The sequence below is a fragment of the Carassius auratus genome, chromosome 23 (genome assembly GCF_003368295.1).
Source record: "Carassius auratus strain Wakin chromosome 23, ASM336829v1, whole genome shotgun sequence".
NCBI lineage: Eukaryota > Metazoa > Chordata > Actinopteri > Cypriniformes > Cyprinidae > Carassius > Carassius auratus.
Window position 1 is genome coordinate 4,230,240 of NC_039265.1, and position 17,040 is coordinate 4,247,279.

Genomic DNA, 17,040 nt, shown 5'->3' on the forward strand with positions numbered 1-17,040 from the left:
ATCATGATGTCACTTTAATGAAAGGCAGCCAGTGTGTGTTGACATGTAGCCAGAACGTCAACACTTGTGCATATGTCTGCCATGCGGTGGCCAATGCGGTCGAGCTTTCAAACACACAGAAGAGGATGAATGACAGATTGATGAAATTTAAGCAATTGCACCCAGTGAACTGCGCAAACCGATCCGCTTTTATTCCGAAAACACAATCCAAATTACAGCTTCAGTGAAACTGTCATGTCAGCTACTACAAGAAATCAGTTTTTTTTAGGAGAACCAAAGAATGGGAATTTCTTGAAAGCAAAAGTAGCTTGCCCTGTCTCTGAGTACTACTTTGATGTATATTAGCTATGTGTATATATAGTGTTTTTGATATTAAATTGCAAAAAAAAAATATTTTAATTGAGATAAACAGTCACAATTTCCTTTTACTTTTATTTACTTTTTTAATTCTGTGGCAGAAATGAGCTTCCATTAGAGCCAGTTCTCAAATGAAAGAATGCACATGCAGGTCCCGAAGTCATTGTCAGCCAAACAAGAAAAGCAAGCAGAACTGTGAAAACTGGCTGAACGCTTGAGTGGAGTGGTTTGTCCCAGAGACAGTGGAGCACAGAAGCAGTCATTAGTCTTTCAGCGAGTTTGTAGATGTTACCGACCGGCAAGCCATACGTCTGTGTCAGCGGTATCTACCTCTCCCTGTGGACAGACACTTTGATTGAACAGACTGAACGCACAAGATGCCACTGGAAAATCATGATTATACCCTCATATTGAAACAGAGAGAATTAGTTCCAGGTTTATATTCAATGTTGTCTTTATGATGGAACTGGATCTCAGATATTCCATATTTGAAAACATTGTTAGAGAATTGGAAACCTCAATCCCTGCCATGCAAGATGTGTATGAAATACAGCCTCTCATAAACTGGGGGAGAAATGAACTGATCAATCTTATTTATGGGATCTCGCTCCTCAGACAGAGTGATGATGATTTTCTTTGACTGATCAATCCCATAGCTGCAGTGCAGGCGGATCTCATGGATTTTCTGGGCTGTGGTTAAAGGGCCCTCTATTTAAGAACGAATCATGTTTTAGGAATAAATTATTCATGTGAAAGAATCACTTCAATGTGTTGACTCATTTACAGAAGTCCTCTGTGAAGCGTGCAACTGTAAAAAGCATCTTGACGGTTACCTGTTTTGAGTCTTGTTCGTGAACTTGTTCATTCTTTAAGGGACATGTAAGTCCTTCAGTTCATCATGTGATTCAGTCTGGTTTACAAGGTTATAAAGGATATGGGAGAATAGAAAAATGAATGATGATACAATGAAGACAAAAGGATGTCACTGAACTTGTTTTAGAGAATGTTTTGAGTGACTCACTTATTCCACACTGAATCAGTTGAGTGACTCACTCATAAAACTCAAAAGATGATCATTGTCTACTAAGCTGCTGATGTAACCTGAGAAAAGGACCACACCAATGGACCGGATGCCGGGTGCATATGGCACACAAAACAAGTCATCTGATTGGTTGAATTCTTCAGTATTATTGGGAGATGTGTGCGTTATTTAACGTTCTGCCTGGAAACAAAGTTGCCATGATACCAAAGCCTCTCATGGAAAAAGAAAGCTGTAAAGTTTGCACCATAAACTTGAATTCTCCAAAAGTTTTACTTGCCAGTCTGTTATTGTGGCGACATTTCCCAGCCCCTAAACTAAAAAGGAAACCCGATTGGTTGCTTTACCTGTCAGTCGTATGGCCTCTTAAGCGGTTCTTGGACATTGAGAGTGGCCAAGGTTCCCAGACCTTCTGCCATTAGTCTGAAGATCTGGCTACGAAAGACTAGAGAACATCTAGAGTGAATCTTCTTGAACATTTTATATAGTATGTCTTTATTCAGATTTTAAAATACAATTTCATACATGACTTTTGTGTCTCAGTTGACAAGTGCTTGTGTAAAGAAAAGAACATTTCTAGTGCACATGTGTGAATCACCAGTTCATGCAGCCTGTGCTGAAAGCTGTGAAATAACCGTTCACGTTAAAACAGAAGTATACTGTGGGCTTTAGAATAGGCCACGTACTGTAAAAGAGTGACCATATTGAAATATAGGAGTGAATCCCCTAAAGTGTGGTAACCATATAAACGATCAAAGTAATATTACAGCAAACAAAGACTGGTTATGTGCGGCGATTTTATCTAAACCATTGTAGACAGAGCCACTGTGTTTTGCACAGTCATGTACAAGGGGTTGCCATGTCCACTTATTATAAGCAATGTCAGAGAAATGGATCTTTATTATGTCCCACTGCACTAACATGTTGTTATTCTAAGACGCAGTCTTGTATAATACGACCGTGGTTAATTTTGTTGTACAAGCCTGCTGTTGTAGTTAGTAGTATTAAAGAGACAAATGACATCTATCTCCACTCCTCCTCTCACAGCTGCATCTCTGTCAGTTTGATAGCTATCTTTTCGTTAGCCACTTTTTTCCTCCCTGTCCAGTTTTTCCAGTTTCCATTGACTCACTTTACTGTTTCCCTCCAGTCTTTTTCCTCATTGTATCCTTTGATACGATCATGCTAGTATATAATACAGTCATCGTCTGCTAATGTCCTACATTATTCCAACTCAACACATTTCTTTTCACATCTAATCTCCATCTTGAGTGCATGTCAGCTGTATTTACTTGTGTTGGCCATCATCCTGGGTGGCAGTGATGTGAATTACACCGACTCGTGACAGATGAAATACACGCCGTATTTCGCAATTGCACTATTTTTATTTGTCATGCTAATTGAGCCATTTAAATGCTTAAGTTACTCCAGCAGTGTGTTTTCCAGTGTGTTACAGTGGGGGAAGTTGTTAGAGTAAAGCCAGTTTTCAAGTTTGCGAACAATCTCTTCTGTATGTGTGTTTTCCCATTCGACCCCGGAGATCGAGTCACGATTGCGATAGCATTTTTGCCTTGTTGTTGCCGCAAATTTATAAATATCTCTGAGAGGATCCAGATGGCCGTCAGGGTGGGCTTTACAAGTTCACCCATTTCATGTTCTCAGTACTGTTAACAGTTGTACTGTACCCACTTCCTTTGTTTCTTAAATATATCTGTAACTTCAAGGGTCCTCGGTTTAAGTTAACGTCTTAAATATTCAAGCTGAGTGAATTGAAGTCAGCAGCATAAGAAGGAAAGTCCTTTACCTCATGATGGATTGTGTCCATAGAGTGCATTACTCTAATGAAGAGGACTTTTGCATCTGTGTGTGTTGCTTATACATTGTGGTGTTAAATTAAATGTAAAAGCTCACTTAAAGCTGGATGTGGTAAGCGGTTGCATTAATCTGTCTTTCCTAAGAAACCTTGCACAATAAATACAATTTATTTAGTAAACTATATTAATTATCTGAAGTGTTAAAGGGCTATCTCACCGAAAAATGAAAATTATGTCATTAATAACTCACCCTCATGTCGTTCCAAACCCGTGAGACCTCAGTTTATCTTCAGGACACAGTTGAAGATATTTTAGATTTAGTCCGAGAGCTCTCAGTCCCTCCATTGAAGCTGTGTGTACGGTATACTGTCCATGTCCAGAAAGGTAAGAAAAACATCATCAAAGTAGTCCATGTGACATCAGAGGGTCAGTTAGAATTTGTTGAAGCATCGAAAATACATTTTGGTCCAAAAATAGCAAAAACTACAACATTATTCAGCATTGTCTTCTCTTCCGTGTCTGTTGTGAGAGAGAGTTCAAAACACTGCTGTTTAGTGATATTCGGTTCATGAACGAATCATTTGATGTAACCAGATCTTTTTGAACCAGTTCACCAAATCGAATTGAATCGTTTGAAACGGTCCGCGTCTCCAATACGCATTAATCCACAAATGACTTAAGCTGTTAACTTTTTGAACGGGCTGACACTCCATCTGAGTTCAAACAAACCAATATCCCGGAGTAATTCATTTACTCCAACAGTACACTGACTGAACTGATGTGAAGAGAGAACTGAAGATGAACACCGAGACGAGCCAGATAATGAACAAAACATTGACTCGTTCACGAGTCAAGAACCGTTTCTGGCAGACGCGTCCGATTCGTGAACCGAGGAGCTGATGATACTGCGCATGTGTGATTCAGCGTGAAGCAGACTGACACACAGAGCATCTGAACTGAACTGATTCTTTTGGTGATTGATTCTGAACTGATTCTGTGTTAATGTTATGAGCGCGGGTAAACCGAAGGCTTGCAATCATCGCCAATGACGCCATTACGTCGAGCGCAAAAGATACGGTGAACCAGTTTCTTCAACCGGTTTATTAAAATTGATTATTAATTCAAACGATTCAGTTTGATTTGGTGAACTGGTTCAAGAAGAACTGGTTAAATTGAATGATTACTTCATGTAGTGTTGTGAATGTGCTCACAACAGACCCGGAAGAGAAGACAATGCTGAATAAAGTCGTAGTTTTTGTTATTTTTGGAGCAAAATGTATTTTCGATGCTTCAACAAATTCTAACTGACCCTCTGATGTCACATGGACTACTTTGATGATGTTTTTCTTACCTTTCTGGACACGGACAGTGTACCGTACACACAGTGTGGTTCTGAGTGGTTGATGTGATGTTTTGGTGGCTGATCACTGTTTCACACAAATACATTTCTTGAGTAAAAGTACAGATGCCTTAATACAATATTAATCCATTAGTAGTACTCTTTTTCAATGTATTATTTTTTAAATGTAATTTTTCTTTTATTTTTGGTTTTACCTAAAACCTTCCCTGTTGAGAATTCTAGCATTTCATAGAGTGGGTTTAAACAGCTCACCCTTTTACAGTAAATTTAGTTCACAAACCATTGACAGTCATGAACTAAATATGATTTTCATTCACAATACTAAATCCAAAAAATTCGGCATTAGTTAATTAGTGAGTCGGCATTAGTTCATTAGTGAGTTGTTAACTTGAGAAGAGATGTAGTGCAGTGTGTGAACTGACAGGTTCATTGAAAAGAATCAGCTCGTTCATGAATCGGACACCACTATCACATCTTTGAGCAAGTTGGGATTTCTCCAGTTCAAAATAAAGAGGAACAACATGTTTTTAAGAAATGTATTGGCTTATAATGTATTCAAGAAAAAGTCAAATAATAAAAATACTTCATTGCTGTCCACCACTGGTTGCTGGAGTCTGATTGTGTTTATTGTTGTGCCTGCAGTTCCAAAGAACGATCAGCGAGTCGTGGATAAAGCCAAAATGGCAGTGAAAACATCAGGCTTACAGCGCTCCAGTTCGGATGCAGGGAAAGATCGTGGCGAGCACAGAAAACCTCCCTCCGGTCTCGTCCGTCCCTCCACCGGCACGGTTAATTCCTTCGGTTACAAGAAAACCGTTCCAACTACCGGCACCGCCACTGTGCTAACAACTAGTGGAAACACCGTCTCCGAAAACTCTGCCATTGTCAACAAAACTCCTAAAACCTCTGGTATCCCAGTGAAACCCTCTGCCGGTGGGGTAGGTGGAGGACGCAAGACCAGTCTTGATGTGTCGAACTGTGATCAAGGTTTCATGGCTCCGAACGCACGCAACAACATCCAGTATCGTAGTCTCCCGAGACCCGCCAAGTCCAGCACTTTGAGTCTGACGGGAGGACGGCCGGGAGCTCGTCCCGTCAGCAGCAACATGGACGCTGGTCTGCAGGGCCTAAAAACAGTGCCCGCCCCGTCCAGACTGAAGGAACCAGGCAGTGCAAAGAGCTCCCATCGGGCCAGTACAGGAGGGTGTGCTCCAGTCAACCAGACGGACCGGGAGAAGGAGAAGGCCAAAGCCAAGGCAGTGGTGTCTGATTCTGAGTGTGGTGGAGGCGTCCCGCTAAAGAATGGCACATTGACACCAACACAGAGCGCGCTGGAGCCTCCTTCCAAATTACTAGGGCTCCGGCAGCCATCCAGCCTGGGCAAATATTCAGAGCTGCCCTCTCCCAACTCTCAGAGGTGAGACGAACCTCCTCCACAGAGCTGTTCATTAAACCTCACATCTGCTCTGATTGGCTGTGGTTTTCATGTTCACACAGTGTTGTTCTTTCACAAAGGACAGAAATGTACTTCTTCAGTTTCACACAAGTTAGCTAGCAGTCAGTCTAACTTCTTGTGTTAGCAAGTCCATTTAACCTGCTTTTTGTGCAAAATGTGCAAAATGTCACAGAACTTCAAAAATCCACTCACTATACCAACATTGAAATCATGATACAAACTTCACTCCCGGAAAGGAGGTTTGAGCATAGATGAAACTGAAGAAGTGCATTTTTCTGTCCCTTCTGAAAGAACATCACCGTGTGAACATGAAAAACTTTAATGAAAGAATTTAAAAGATCCACACACACACACACAAACACGTGCGCACGCACACACACACACATACTATATATATATATATATATACAGTCTTGTTCAAAATAATAGCAGTACAATGTGACTAACCAGAATAATCAAGGTTTTTGGTATATTTTTTTATTGCTACGTGGCAAACAAGTTACCAGTAGGTTCAGTAGATTCTCAGAAAACAAATGAGACCCAGCATTCATGATATGCACGCTCTTAAGGCTGTGCAATTGGGCAATTAGTTGAATTAGTTGAAAGGGGTGTGTTCAAAAAAATAGCAGTGTGGCATTCAATCACTGAGGTCATCAATTTTGTGAAGAAACAGGTGTGAATCAAGTGGCCCCTATTTAAGGATGAAGCCAACACTTGTTGAACATGCATTTGAAAGCTGAGGAAAATGGGTCGTTCAAGACATTGTTCAGAAGAACAGCGTACTTTGATTAAAAAGTTGATTAGAGAGGGGAAAACCTATAAAGAGGTGCAAAAAATGATAGGCTGTTCAGCTAAAATGATCTCCAATGCCTTAAAATGGAGAGCAAAACCAGAGAGACGTGGAAGAAAACGGAAGACAACCATCAAAATGGATAGAAGAATAACCAGAATGGCAAAGGCTCAGCCAATGATCACCTCCAGGATGATCAAAGACAGTCTGGAGTTACCTGTAAGTACTGTGACAGTTAGAAGACGTCTGTGTGAAGCTAATCTATTTTCAAGAATCCCCCGCAAAGTCCCTCTGTTAAAAAAAAGGCATGTGCAGAAGAGGTTACAATTTGCCAAAGAACACATCAACTGGCCTAGAGAGAAATGGAGGAACATTTTGTGGACTGATGAGAGTAAAATTGTTCTTTTTGGGTCCAAGGGCCACAGGCAGTTTGTGAGACGACCCCCAAACTCTGAATTCAAGCCACAGTACACAGTGAAGACAGTGAAGCATGGAGGTGCAAGCATCATGATATGGGCATGTTTCTCCTACTATGGTGTTGGGCCTATTTATCGCATACCAGGGATCATGGATCAGTTTGCATATGTTAAAATACTTGAAGAGGTCATGTTGCCCTATGCTGAAGAGGACATGCCCTTGAAATGGTTGTTTCAACAAGACAATGACCCAAAACACACTAGTAAACGGGCAAAGTCTTGGTTCCAAACCAACAAAATTAATGTTATGGAGTGGCCAGCCCAATCTCCAGACCTTAATCCAATTGAGAACTTGTGGGGTGATATCAAAAATGCTGTTTCTGAAGCAAAACCAAGAAATGTGAATGAATTGTGGAATGTTGTTAAAGAATCATGGAGTGGAATAACAGCTGAGAGGTGCCACAAGTTGGTTGACTCCATGCCACACAGATGTCAAGCAGTTTTAAAAAACTGTGGTCATACAACTAAATATTAGTTTAGTGATTCACAGGATTGCTAAATCCCAGAAAAAAAAATTTTTGTACAAAATAGTTTTGAGTTTGTACAGTCAAAGGTAGACACTGCTATTTTTTTGAACACACCCCTTTCAACTAATTGCCCAATTGCACAGCCTTAAGAGCGTGCATATCATGAATGCTGGGTCTTGTTTGTTTTCTGACAATCTACTGAACCTACTGGTAACTTGTTTGCCACGTAGCAATAAAAAATATACTAAAAACCTTGATTATTCTGGTTAGTCACATTGTACTGCTATTATTTTGAACAAGACTGTATATATATATATATATATAAGAAAGAAACAATTTTTTTCCAATATATATATATTTTTTTACTATTTTCTAAAACTATTATATAAAGCTGCATTATTATTATTGAGATAAAGCATGACAAAAGCACAGAAGATTACTAGAATCTGAACAAAAAACTGAAAATATTTAAATAATACTGAAACAGTACGGGTAATAATAATTTTAATATTCTACAATTTTTAGATCTTTATTTTTCTATTAATTAATTATTAAAATTGTAAATATGTTGCTATGGTAGAGACATGTTTTCCATGATAACCATATATATTACTGATATAATCAATATAATGTAGCCATAAAACTAATTATATAACAATCATACGATAAAAAAATAAAATAAAAATAAATAAAATTTCATACTTGGGGAAGCGAACAAGCAAAACAAAAAGAGTTTTGAGCACTCTTAAGAACATTTCATTACAATCAAAAGTTGAAAGGTGGTATTATCTGTACTTTAATTTTTTAAAGATTTTATTTTTATTAGTTTTTTAAATATGCCATATATCTTCATATTTTTCATGTGTTTATTTTCATCATTGGCATTTCTATCATGTGAGTTATTTGTGCGTCTATGAGCTCATCTGTGTATCATGGCATTCACAGGCCCTCCAGTGCCAGATCTCTGCCCAAACCGGCTCACCTGGACAAGATCAACTCCAACAGCCTGGACTGTGGGATAGTTGACGTGGAGGACCAGCTTCCTCCCAAAGTGCCACCCTTCTCCAAATTACAAGAACTATCAGGAATTAGCAGCACAAGCTGTCTGACGCCCAGTCCGGCTCCCATCCTCAACGTCAACTCCTCTGAGTGTTTCTCCAGTGCCACTGTGGGCCGAGGGGGCAGCGCTGGCGGCTCTCCCTCGCTCTTCCCCCGCCTCTCTGGCCTGCACCGTAGCATGGAGTCCCTGTCTCTGCAGATGAGTGTGTCTCCAGCAGGGGGCAGCATGACGGAGCCCAGGCCCAGACATGAGGACAGAGGGACAGATGGTGGCTGGTCGACAGGAAGCAGAGCCTCGCTCACGCTCACCACAGACAGGTGAGGCCTGTGCTCACTTCTGCTTAAACATTTTATTACAATATACAATACAATACAATATTATATTTTTTTTACATTGTTAAATTCATAATAGACTTCATATGGCTTATTTGTAATCATTAGTTATATTGTAAGTTATCTAATCTTGTTATATTTATTCCCTAAAGCATAAAAAACTAACAAGATGACATCTGTCCTTTAAAACTATAGATTTCTTTTTGAAAATCATCATATATATGTTATGTATGGATGAACATATTGTTATGTTATGTTATGTTATGAACCAATTAGTAACAAACCAAATGATGACTGAGGTCATTTCCTGTCTCTGGCCTAAAACAGCAGGCCTCCCACGTAAATGAGCAAAAGGAACACATTCTGTGGTGTGTTCGGAGCAGCAGCTCATCACTGGGTGTGCCACTGGAAAGATCTAAAAGCTGCTCTCTCTTCCTGTTATACCAAGGTTATTTTCACCTCAAGGATCATGCAGCTCTCGGCCACACGTGACCTCTCTGTTTTCATGTGGTTTCCTTTATAAAAACCACCACCAAATTTAGTTAACGCTTGCTTAGTCTTATTAAAACTGGACAACGGCTCCCATCCTTAATCTAGCTCATATCTGTACTGGGCCACGGTGCGGAGCAGATCTCCCTCCATCATAGCTCTGATGTGATGTCTGTAGCTCTCTTTATTCGTTTCTTCGCTGGGGAGTTATTAATGAAAACTTGGCTATATCTGTAGCACAGAATTGTGTATAGTGGCCATAAGAGTCTGATGATGTATTCCTCAATAAAATCACTATAAACATCTTGTAATTTAAGCAGAATAATTGCAACATAAAGTGGAGCTAAGGTTAGAAAGCAAGAAGCTTGTGCAGTCAGAATGCCGGTCTGTCAGTCAAGACCAAATCAAGAAGCAACCTATAGCAATGCGTTATAACAACGGTATCTCAGATAATCTGACGGCAGATACATGACTGACCCTGCAGATACTGACCTCTATGGTTTTTGTGTGTCACATGCGCATTTGAGTGTCTTCATTTCCTTTTAATGGCAGTTGGCAAACCACTTTTGTTTTGATCTATGTGACTCCGCCCACTGGCAGTTTTACCCAGTTGGATTTTTGGTGTCAACCCGACCCTCCAGGTTGCCAGTTGGTTGAAAACGCAGCGTATTGCAGCCATGGAAGCCAGCAAACCTACGGTTCAGAGTCTGCAGATTCTACCTGAATTAAAAAGTTTCGGCACCCATCTAAAGCTCTATGACCAGAGGCATATTATTGTCATTTGTGTTTGTTCCTGTTGCATGTCCTCAATCTGGCAACCTGTGTGAGCGTCGAGTCTGGGGAGAAACAACTCTCTCCAATGTTTTGAATGTAGCATTCAGTACCCATTCAACCGCTAGCTATCAATATTACATACTACACTTTCAAATCTAACTCTATGCCAAAGTTTAATATTTAGCGTCTTGATGTTTTTACAGCACATTTGCACTCGCTTCACATCCACCTGAAAATCAAAGCAGAACAATTGCCTATGATGTTAACTCTGTGATTATATCTCTGCTAATAATCCCTCTGACTGACCTCCTAATTGCTCATTTTGCTTTACAAATTACTGTGATCTCTTTTTGGAGTCTGATCTCTTCATTCCCATGCATAAGCGTCCTGTCATTTGAATAATGCTCTATTTTTCATTTTCTCGTTTCTCATTCTCTCTTTTTTTTTCAGCTCACAAAGGGACAGAAATACTCTCCCAAAGAAAGGCTTAAGGTACTTCTCATTTCACGTCACCTCCACTGCTTCATGATAGTGGTACTCTTGATCTGTCCATGAACTAATGTCACACACCCTCATGTCCCATCAGCCAGCACATGTCCTCGCAGTCTGAGGAGGACAGTAAAGAGAGACGTCACTCGCACACTATAGTGAGCCTGACTGAGACCGACAGCCCGCCGCAGTTCCCTTCTCCCAGACTGACAGGAAAAACACCACTGACGAGCATCAGTAAGTGACCGAACTCAACTCTAGCATTTGTCTTTGTCTGTGTCGGGCAGTATGCTGGGCACCTCTATCTGTTTTATCTCATACATAACCTCTGGCTCCCTCTGCTGTCTGGTATGTGCAGTAGCACCCAGCTCCACCTCAGGAACGTCAAGAATGACACGATCCAACAGCATCCCCGCTCACGAGGCCAGTTTTGAGCTGTACCAGGCCTCTCCGCTGGGCAGCACCTTATCGCTCGCCGAGCGGCCCAAGAGCATGATCCGATCCGGCTCCTTCAGAGACAGAGACGCCGGCGATGACGGTGAGACTCTGGATTTATATGGTAAAGTCTACAGGGGGAGTACAGGGGAAATTTCTGGACTGGTGAAGGTTGCAAGTTCGAATCCCACAAGGGATAAATATATTACAATTGTTGCCTTAAAGGGATACTCCACCCCAAAATGAAGATTTTGTCATTAATCAATTACCCCCATGTTGTCGTCTTCAGAACACAATTTAAGATTTTGGATGAAAACTGGGAGGCTTGTGACTGTCCCATTGACTGCCAAGTATATATCACTGTCAAGATCCAGAAAAGTATGGAAAGCACCGTCAGAATAGTCCATCTGCCATCAGTGATTCAACCGTAACGTTATGAAGCGACGAGAGTACTTTTTGTATGCCAATAAAACAAAAATAAGGACTTTATTTGACAATTTGTCTCTTCTGTCTCTTCTGTTTTCAGTTTATTCATGTACAAAAAGTATTTTTGTCCATCATAACGTTACGGTTAAACCACTGATGGCAGATGGACTATTCTGATGATGCTTTTCATACTTTTCTGGATCTTGACAGTGATATTTTTACAAGCCTCTCGGTTTTCATCCAAAATATTTTAAATTGTGTTAGGAAAATTAACTAAGCTTTTACAGGTTTGGAAAGACATGGGGGTAAGTTAATAATGACAAAATTTTCATTTTGGGTTGGAATAACCTTTTAAGCCTTGAATCAAAATGACTGTAATTTTATGCTAAAACATAGCTATGTAAACTATATGTGATTCAACAAGTGATAAACCAACACACGATAGGTTCAATAAATAATCAGATTTTGCTGAAATGTAGGATTTAGCTACTGAATAGCTCTCATTTATAATAGCTCACTCTTGTGTTTTTCTCTGTGTGTCTCTTTCCACCTGTAGTTCATGGCTCAGTGCTCTCACTGGTGTCCAATGCCTCCTCCAGCTACTCCTCAGTAAGTATCCCAGCACTATTCTTCCCTCCAGAGCTCCACACACGTGTGTTTCGGCGCTAGACTGTCACGAACTGCTGATTTACTGGAGCCTCACAGCAGGGAGACTAGAGAAGCTTTCTCTGCTTTCCTTACTAAAAATGGAGCTGTTACTTGAACTGCTGCACATGACTGGGTGCTGATGTGAGCTATAGCTTGGACAGACCTGTTTTTGCAGGTCCACACCACAGTATAAACAAATAAAAAAGTCATAGCATTACGACATTAAAAAAAATAAAAGGTGTCAAATATGTATTTCATGCACCGATTCACTCATAATTAAAGCTACTTTTATCATTCACAGCTGCTTAACCCACATGGCATATACATAGTGAAACAATTTAACAATGCTTTATTAAAAATGCATTTAATGTCATTACTATTTAGGGCTGCACAATTAATTAAATCACAATATTTTTCAAAAAAAATCTGCCAGACCGTGCAGCCCTGTTTTAGACCTTTTTCATTTGTATTCCTATTTTTTCACTGTAAACTTCCATTTCTTTAGTATCTTATACTGTCTATCTGTCGTTCTTTTCTTCCGTGCTTCTCTCAGGCGGAGGAGAGAATACAGGGCGAGGTAAGTGTCTGTCTCTCTCTCTGATTTTCCCTCTCTTCATATTAATAAGCTGATTTTGTCATACATGTTCTCAGAGATCGTAACAGCTGAGGTCAGCTAATGTTAGGAGCTAACGAACTAACACATTGATTCAAAGCCTTTAACTGCCATTAGCTGTCCAGAAGGCTGTTATGAGATTCCTCTGCTGTGTTTTTGTCAGTCCTGGTCGACTCTCTCTCAGTAGCTAAACACTTGCCACATATGTTGGTATTTATAACTGCCTCCATGTTCTGTGTTTCTTTACTATAATGTGAAGGCATATTCACATCAGATGGGATAAAACAAACACCAAAAAATTTAAATAGAATAAAAATGAAATATTATATAATTAACAATTAAAGTAATTGTCAGATTCAAAATATTATATATATATATATATATATATATATATATATATATATATATATATATATATATATATATATATATATATATATATATGTATATAAAATGTCTGGCCTTCATTTAAATATCAAAGAATTTTTCTTACAAAAAAAAAATATATATATATATATATATATATAATATAAGAAAAATTCTTTGATATTTAAATGAAGGCCAGACATTTTATTGGTATAAACAATTAGGAAAATTACCTTGATTCAGAATAAAAGTTTAATTGGTGAATTAAATTGTAAATTGCAATAAACTGCCACATTTTCGTCATTTTACATAAAACTTATTTTAATAAAACTAAAAAACATATTTCCAGCATCCAACCAATTAAGAAAATTGTTGATCTTGAATCTTGGTTCAGAATAAAAGAATATATATGTAAATGCTGGATTAAAATGGCAATTGCTAAATTGGTCATTTTATATGAAACCTATATATCTAGAATTTATATTAATAGAAATAAACAACAAAATAAAATAAAAAATATTCAGCATCCAAACAAAAAGAAAATATAAATTCATATATACATTTATTGAATTGCATTTATAAATAAAGTATAATGTCATTTATCTAAAACATTCATATCTATACTCCGTATGTATAGTAAATTATCTGTAATTAATGTTAATAAAAATAACAATCAAAATAACATTTTCATAAAAAAATAATAATATACCATCAATTTAAAAATAAACAATAATTAATAATTATCCTTTCAAATGAAATGCATATAAGAGGAAATCTTTTAGACTTTTAGACTGCATTATGATCTTTTAGACGTGGCACATTGCATGCTGTGGTGCTGTTGTTTCATATCCTGATGGGAAAAGGCCTTCACTGTTTCGAGATGCGTCGTCTTGATCTCTGGATGCAAAACGCAGGCGTCTCGCCAAGTTACTTTGAAAACTCTCTTAGAGAGATGGACAAAAAGTGGACTTGGTGAAGTTTTGCATTCCAAGCCTGAGTCTGATTTCACTCATTGTGTGTGTCTCATGGTCTGTGTGTGAATATACTCACCATTTGTCTTTCTGTTGTGATTCAGCTGCATGTATAGAGTTTATCAGCCTGTTCCAAACAGAGATCATATAAACAGACACAGTTGCTGTAGGGAGTGCTAAATATCACCTGTCACAGTTTTCCAGCAGCTGCAGCTGACTGTAACACTGTCATTTAGGAAAAACAATGGGTTATGTGTTTATGTCAAAGTAAATAACGTGATCATTAGAGGAATAGTTCACCAAAAATGGAAATTGTCATCATTTACTCCTGCGATGTCTATGAATGTCCCATAACGACAATCCTGTATGATTTGCTTTCTTTCCACAAAAGCAGACGATCCGCAGAATTTTTATTCTTTTTTTTATTATTGCTTTTTTTATCCAGTGGAATTCAATGGCAAGCTCAGAAATGCCAGTATAAAAGTAGCCCATAAGCACTGCACAAATGAGATGTGAGAGCTTCATTAGAGAACATCGTCAGTCAGTTAATGACCAGTTCTTATATAAAGCTATCAGAGGACTTCAGAGTACTTTCATGATATTTTTACTTGTTTTGTCTGTTTTTGGAGCTTGACAGTACTCAGTCATTCAGGTCTGGAACAACATGAGGAAGTGTAATGATGACAGAATTCTCATTGTTGGGAGAACTATTGCTTTAAATTGAATTCAGGTGTATGCATGGTATTATATGTTGGTTAATAACTTGTGCGGTTCTTCACAGCAAATCCGCAAGCTGAGGAGGGAGCTGGAGTCTTCCCAGGAGAAGGTGGCCAATCTGACCTCACAGCTGTCTGCTAATGTAAGTGTACACCGTCACTTATCAACGCACAAACTATTGTGTACGTACAGTACACCGTTCAGTTATTCTATTCATGAAAGAATCCTGGAAAAATCACAAAATGATTTTTATTTTTTTATCTATAGGCCAACCTGGTGGCAGCGTTTGAGCAGAGTCTGGCGCTCATGACCTCTCGCCTCCAGAGCCTCTCCGTCAGCGCTGTGCAGAAGGCATGATGTTCAAATATTTTAGTCATTTCTGAGTCAAATTTTTTCTAATTTCTTTATATTATCGGACCATGTGTTTGAAATGTATTACCCCTTAACTGTCCTCTTACTGCCCATATTTAGATAAATACATGTAACCTCAGAGTCACAGAGAGCCAAAGAGCAAATCTGGGTCAAATTATGACTGAATGGATGTTGGGGGTTGCTGGCTTTAATTTACTGTCAAGGAGTCACTGTGTTTATCTGTGCAATGCTCCAAATTTTTGAGTTCATGATTTGCCTTTGGCTAAATTGACGCATATGTAGGAGGGTTTAGGAGTGACTTTCATGCCACATTGCCCTCTGTGAAAGAGCCAGTCTAGAGAGCTCATGCTGAGAGGCAGCGACCCGGATTCATGCATTCGTTTGAGTGGCTGTGACCCTACAGATCATTTCAGTGATTCAGAGAAAGCACATCATGTTGATGTACCAGTGATGCACAGCTGGAGGAGCTTTTTTGTAGACGTCCCTGTGGCTTTGTCTGCCGTAAATGTCACCGGTCAAGTGCAGGCAGTAAATCAGAAGTTAACCTACATTTGTTTGGAAAACCGTCGGTAGCAGCGCTTTAGGGAATGTGGTTTGAGGGTTTATGCTTTAAAGGGATGAGCACAGACTAAACACATCTGTGTTTTTTCTCTATAGGACAGTGAATTACTGGACCTTAGAGAAACAATCGAGAGCCTAAAGACCAAGAACATGGAGGCGCAAGCCGTCATCCAAGTCGCACTCAATAACCCAGATGTTGCCCCCAAAGGTGAAGACAGCAACTGTGCACATCACATTGAGTTTTAGCTCAATATACAATGAATGTTAGCAAACAAGCATCCTTATGTCTTCTCTCAGAGTTGCGGATGAGGAGGCAGAACTCATCCGAGAGCATCTCTAGTCTGAACAGTATTACCAGTCACTCCAGTGTGGGCAGCTTGAAAGACGACGCCAAGAAGAAGAAGAAAAAGAGCTGGGTAAGAGGAAAAAAGAGAATAAGATGGAATTATAGTGACTGTTATTATCTGCTATAGCGCATAACCACTGTCTCACGTATTCTTCTTCTTTTGTAAATCTCTAAGGTCTGTGAGGTAAGTTTATGTCTCTCTGAGGGAATGTTCCTCATCTGTTGTTTCTAAGCGCTCTGTAAAGGTTATCATCGGTGCAGCTTCTCTCACAGTCACTGCCGCTTATACTTTCTTATGTGTAAAATACTGTATGTTATAAATGTTAAGAGGTGAATTCACTAAGCAGATAGCACAAGTGGTCAACCGATAAATCCCAAATGGTGATATTTGTCATTTTTAACTATCGGTATCAGCCATCATGGTTTTTTTTTTTTTCTTTTGGTCAATGAGTGTTGAAAGCAGGACTTTTATTTGGACAGCACTGAAATCCAAGCGAGTGCAGAGACACTCTGCTTCTCCATCTTTATTAGCTTAGTGTCATCAATCAAACATGTCTTATGCTTTAAATCCAGTACTATATCCAGTTTGCATCTACATCAAATTCATGTTATAATCAAATTATATTCACCGTGTAGCCTACAGTATGTGAAATGAGAATACATGATTCCCAGTTCACACAGA

General features: G+C 39.1%; 1 protein-coding gene across 7 annotated transcripts in view; it reads left to right on the forward strand.

The window, feature by feature from the left end:
• Positions 1-17,040, forward strand: part of nav1a (neuron navigator 1a) — a 130,190-nt gene that overhangs the window by 102,416 nt on the left and 10,734 nt on the right. For 3 of the 7 annotated variants that reach the window (XM_026199298.1, XM_026199300.1, XM_026199299.1), the window contains exons 9-20: positions 5,213-5,987; positions 8,705-9,136; positions 10,865-10,906; positions 11,001-11,140; positions 11,262-11,441; positions 12,321-12,373; positions 12,966-12,989; positions 15,144-15,221; positions 15,347-15,430; positions 16,109-16,220; positions 16,310-16,428; positions 16,534-16,542. In XM_026199298.1, coding sequence (XP_026055083.1) covers positions 5,213-5,987; positions 8,705-9,136; positions 10,865-10,906; positions 11,001-11,140; positions 11,262-11,441; positions 12,321-12,373; positions 12,966-12,989; positions 15,144-15,221; positions 15,347-15,430; positions 16,109-16,220; positions 16,310-16,428; positions 16,534-16,542 — 2,048 coding nt within the window. The remainder of the gene's footprint in view (positions 1-5,212; positions 5,988-8,704; positions 9,137-10,864; positions 10,907-11,000; positions 11,141-11,261; positions 11,442-12,320; positions 12,374-12,965; positions 12,990-15,143; positions 15,222-15,346; positions 15,431-16,108; positions 16,221-16,309; positions 16,429-16,533; positions 16,543-17,040) is intronic. The other 4 variants (XM_026199301.1, XM_026199304.1, XM_026199302.1 and 1 more) reach the window with 3 other exon arrangements.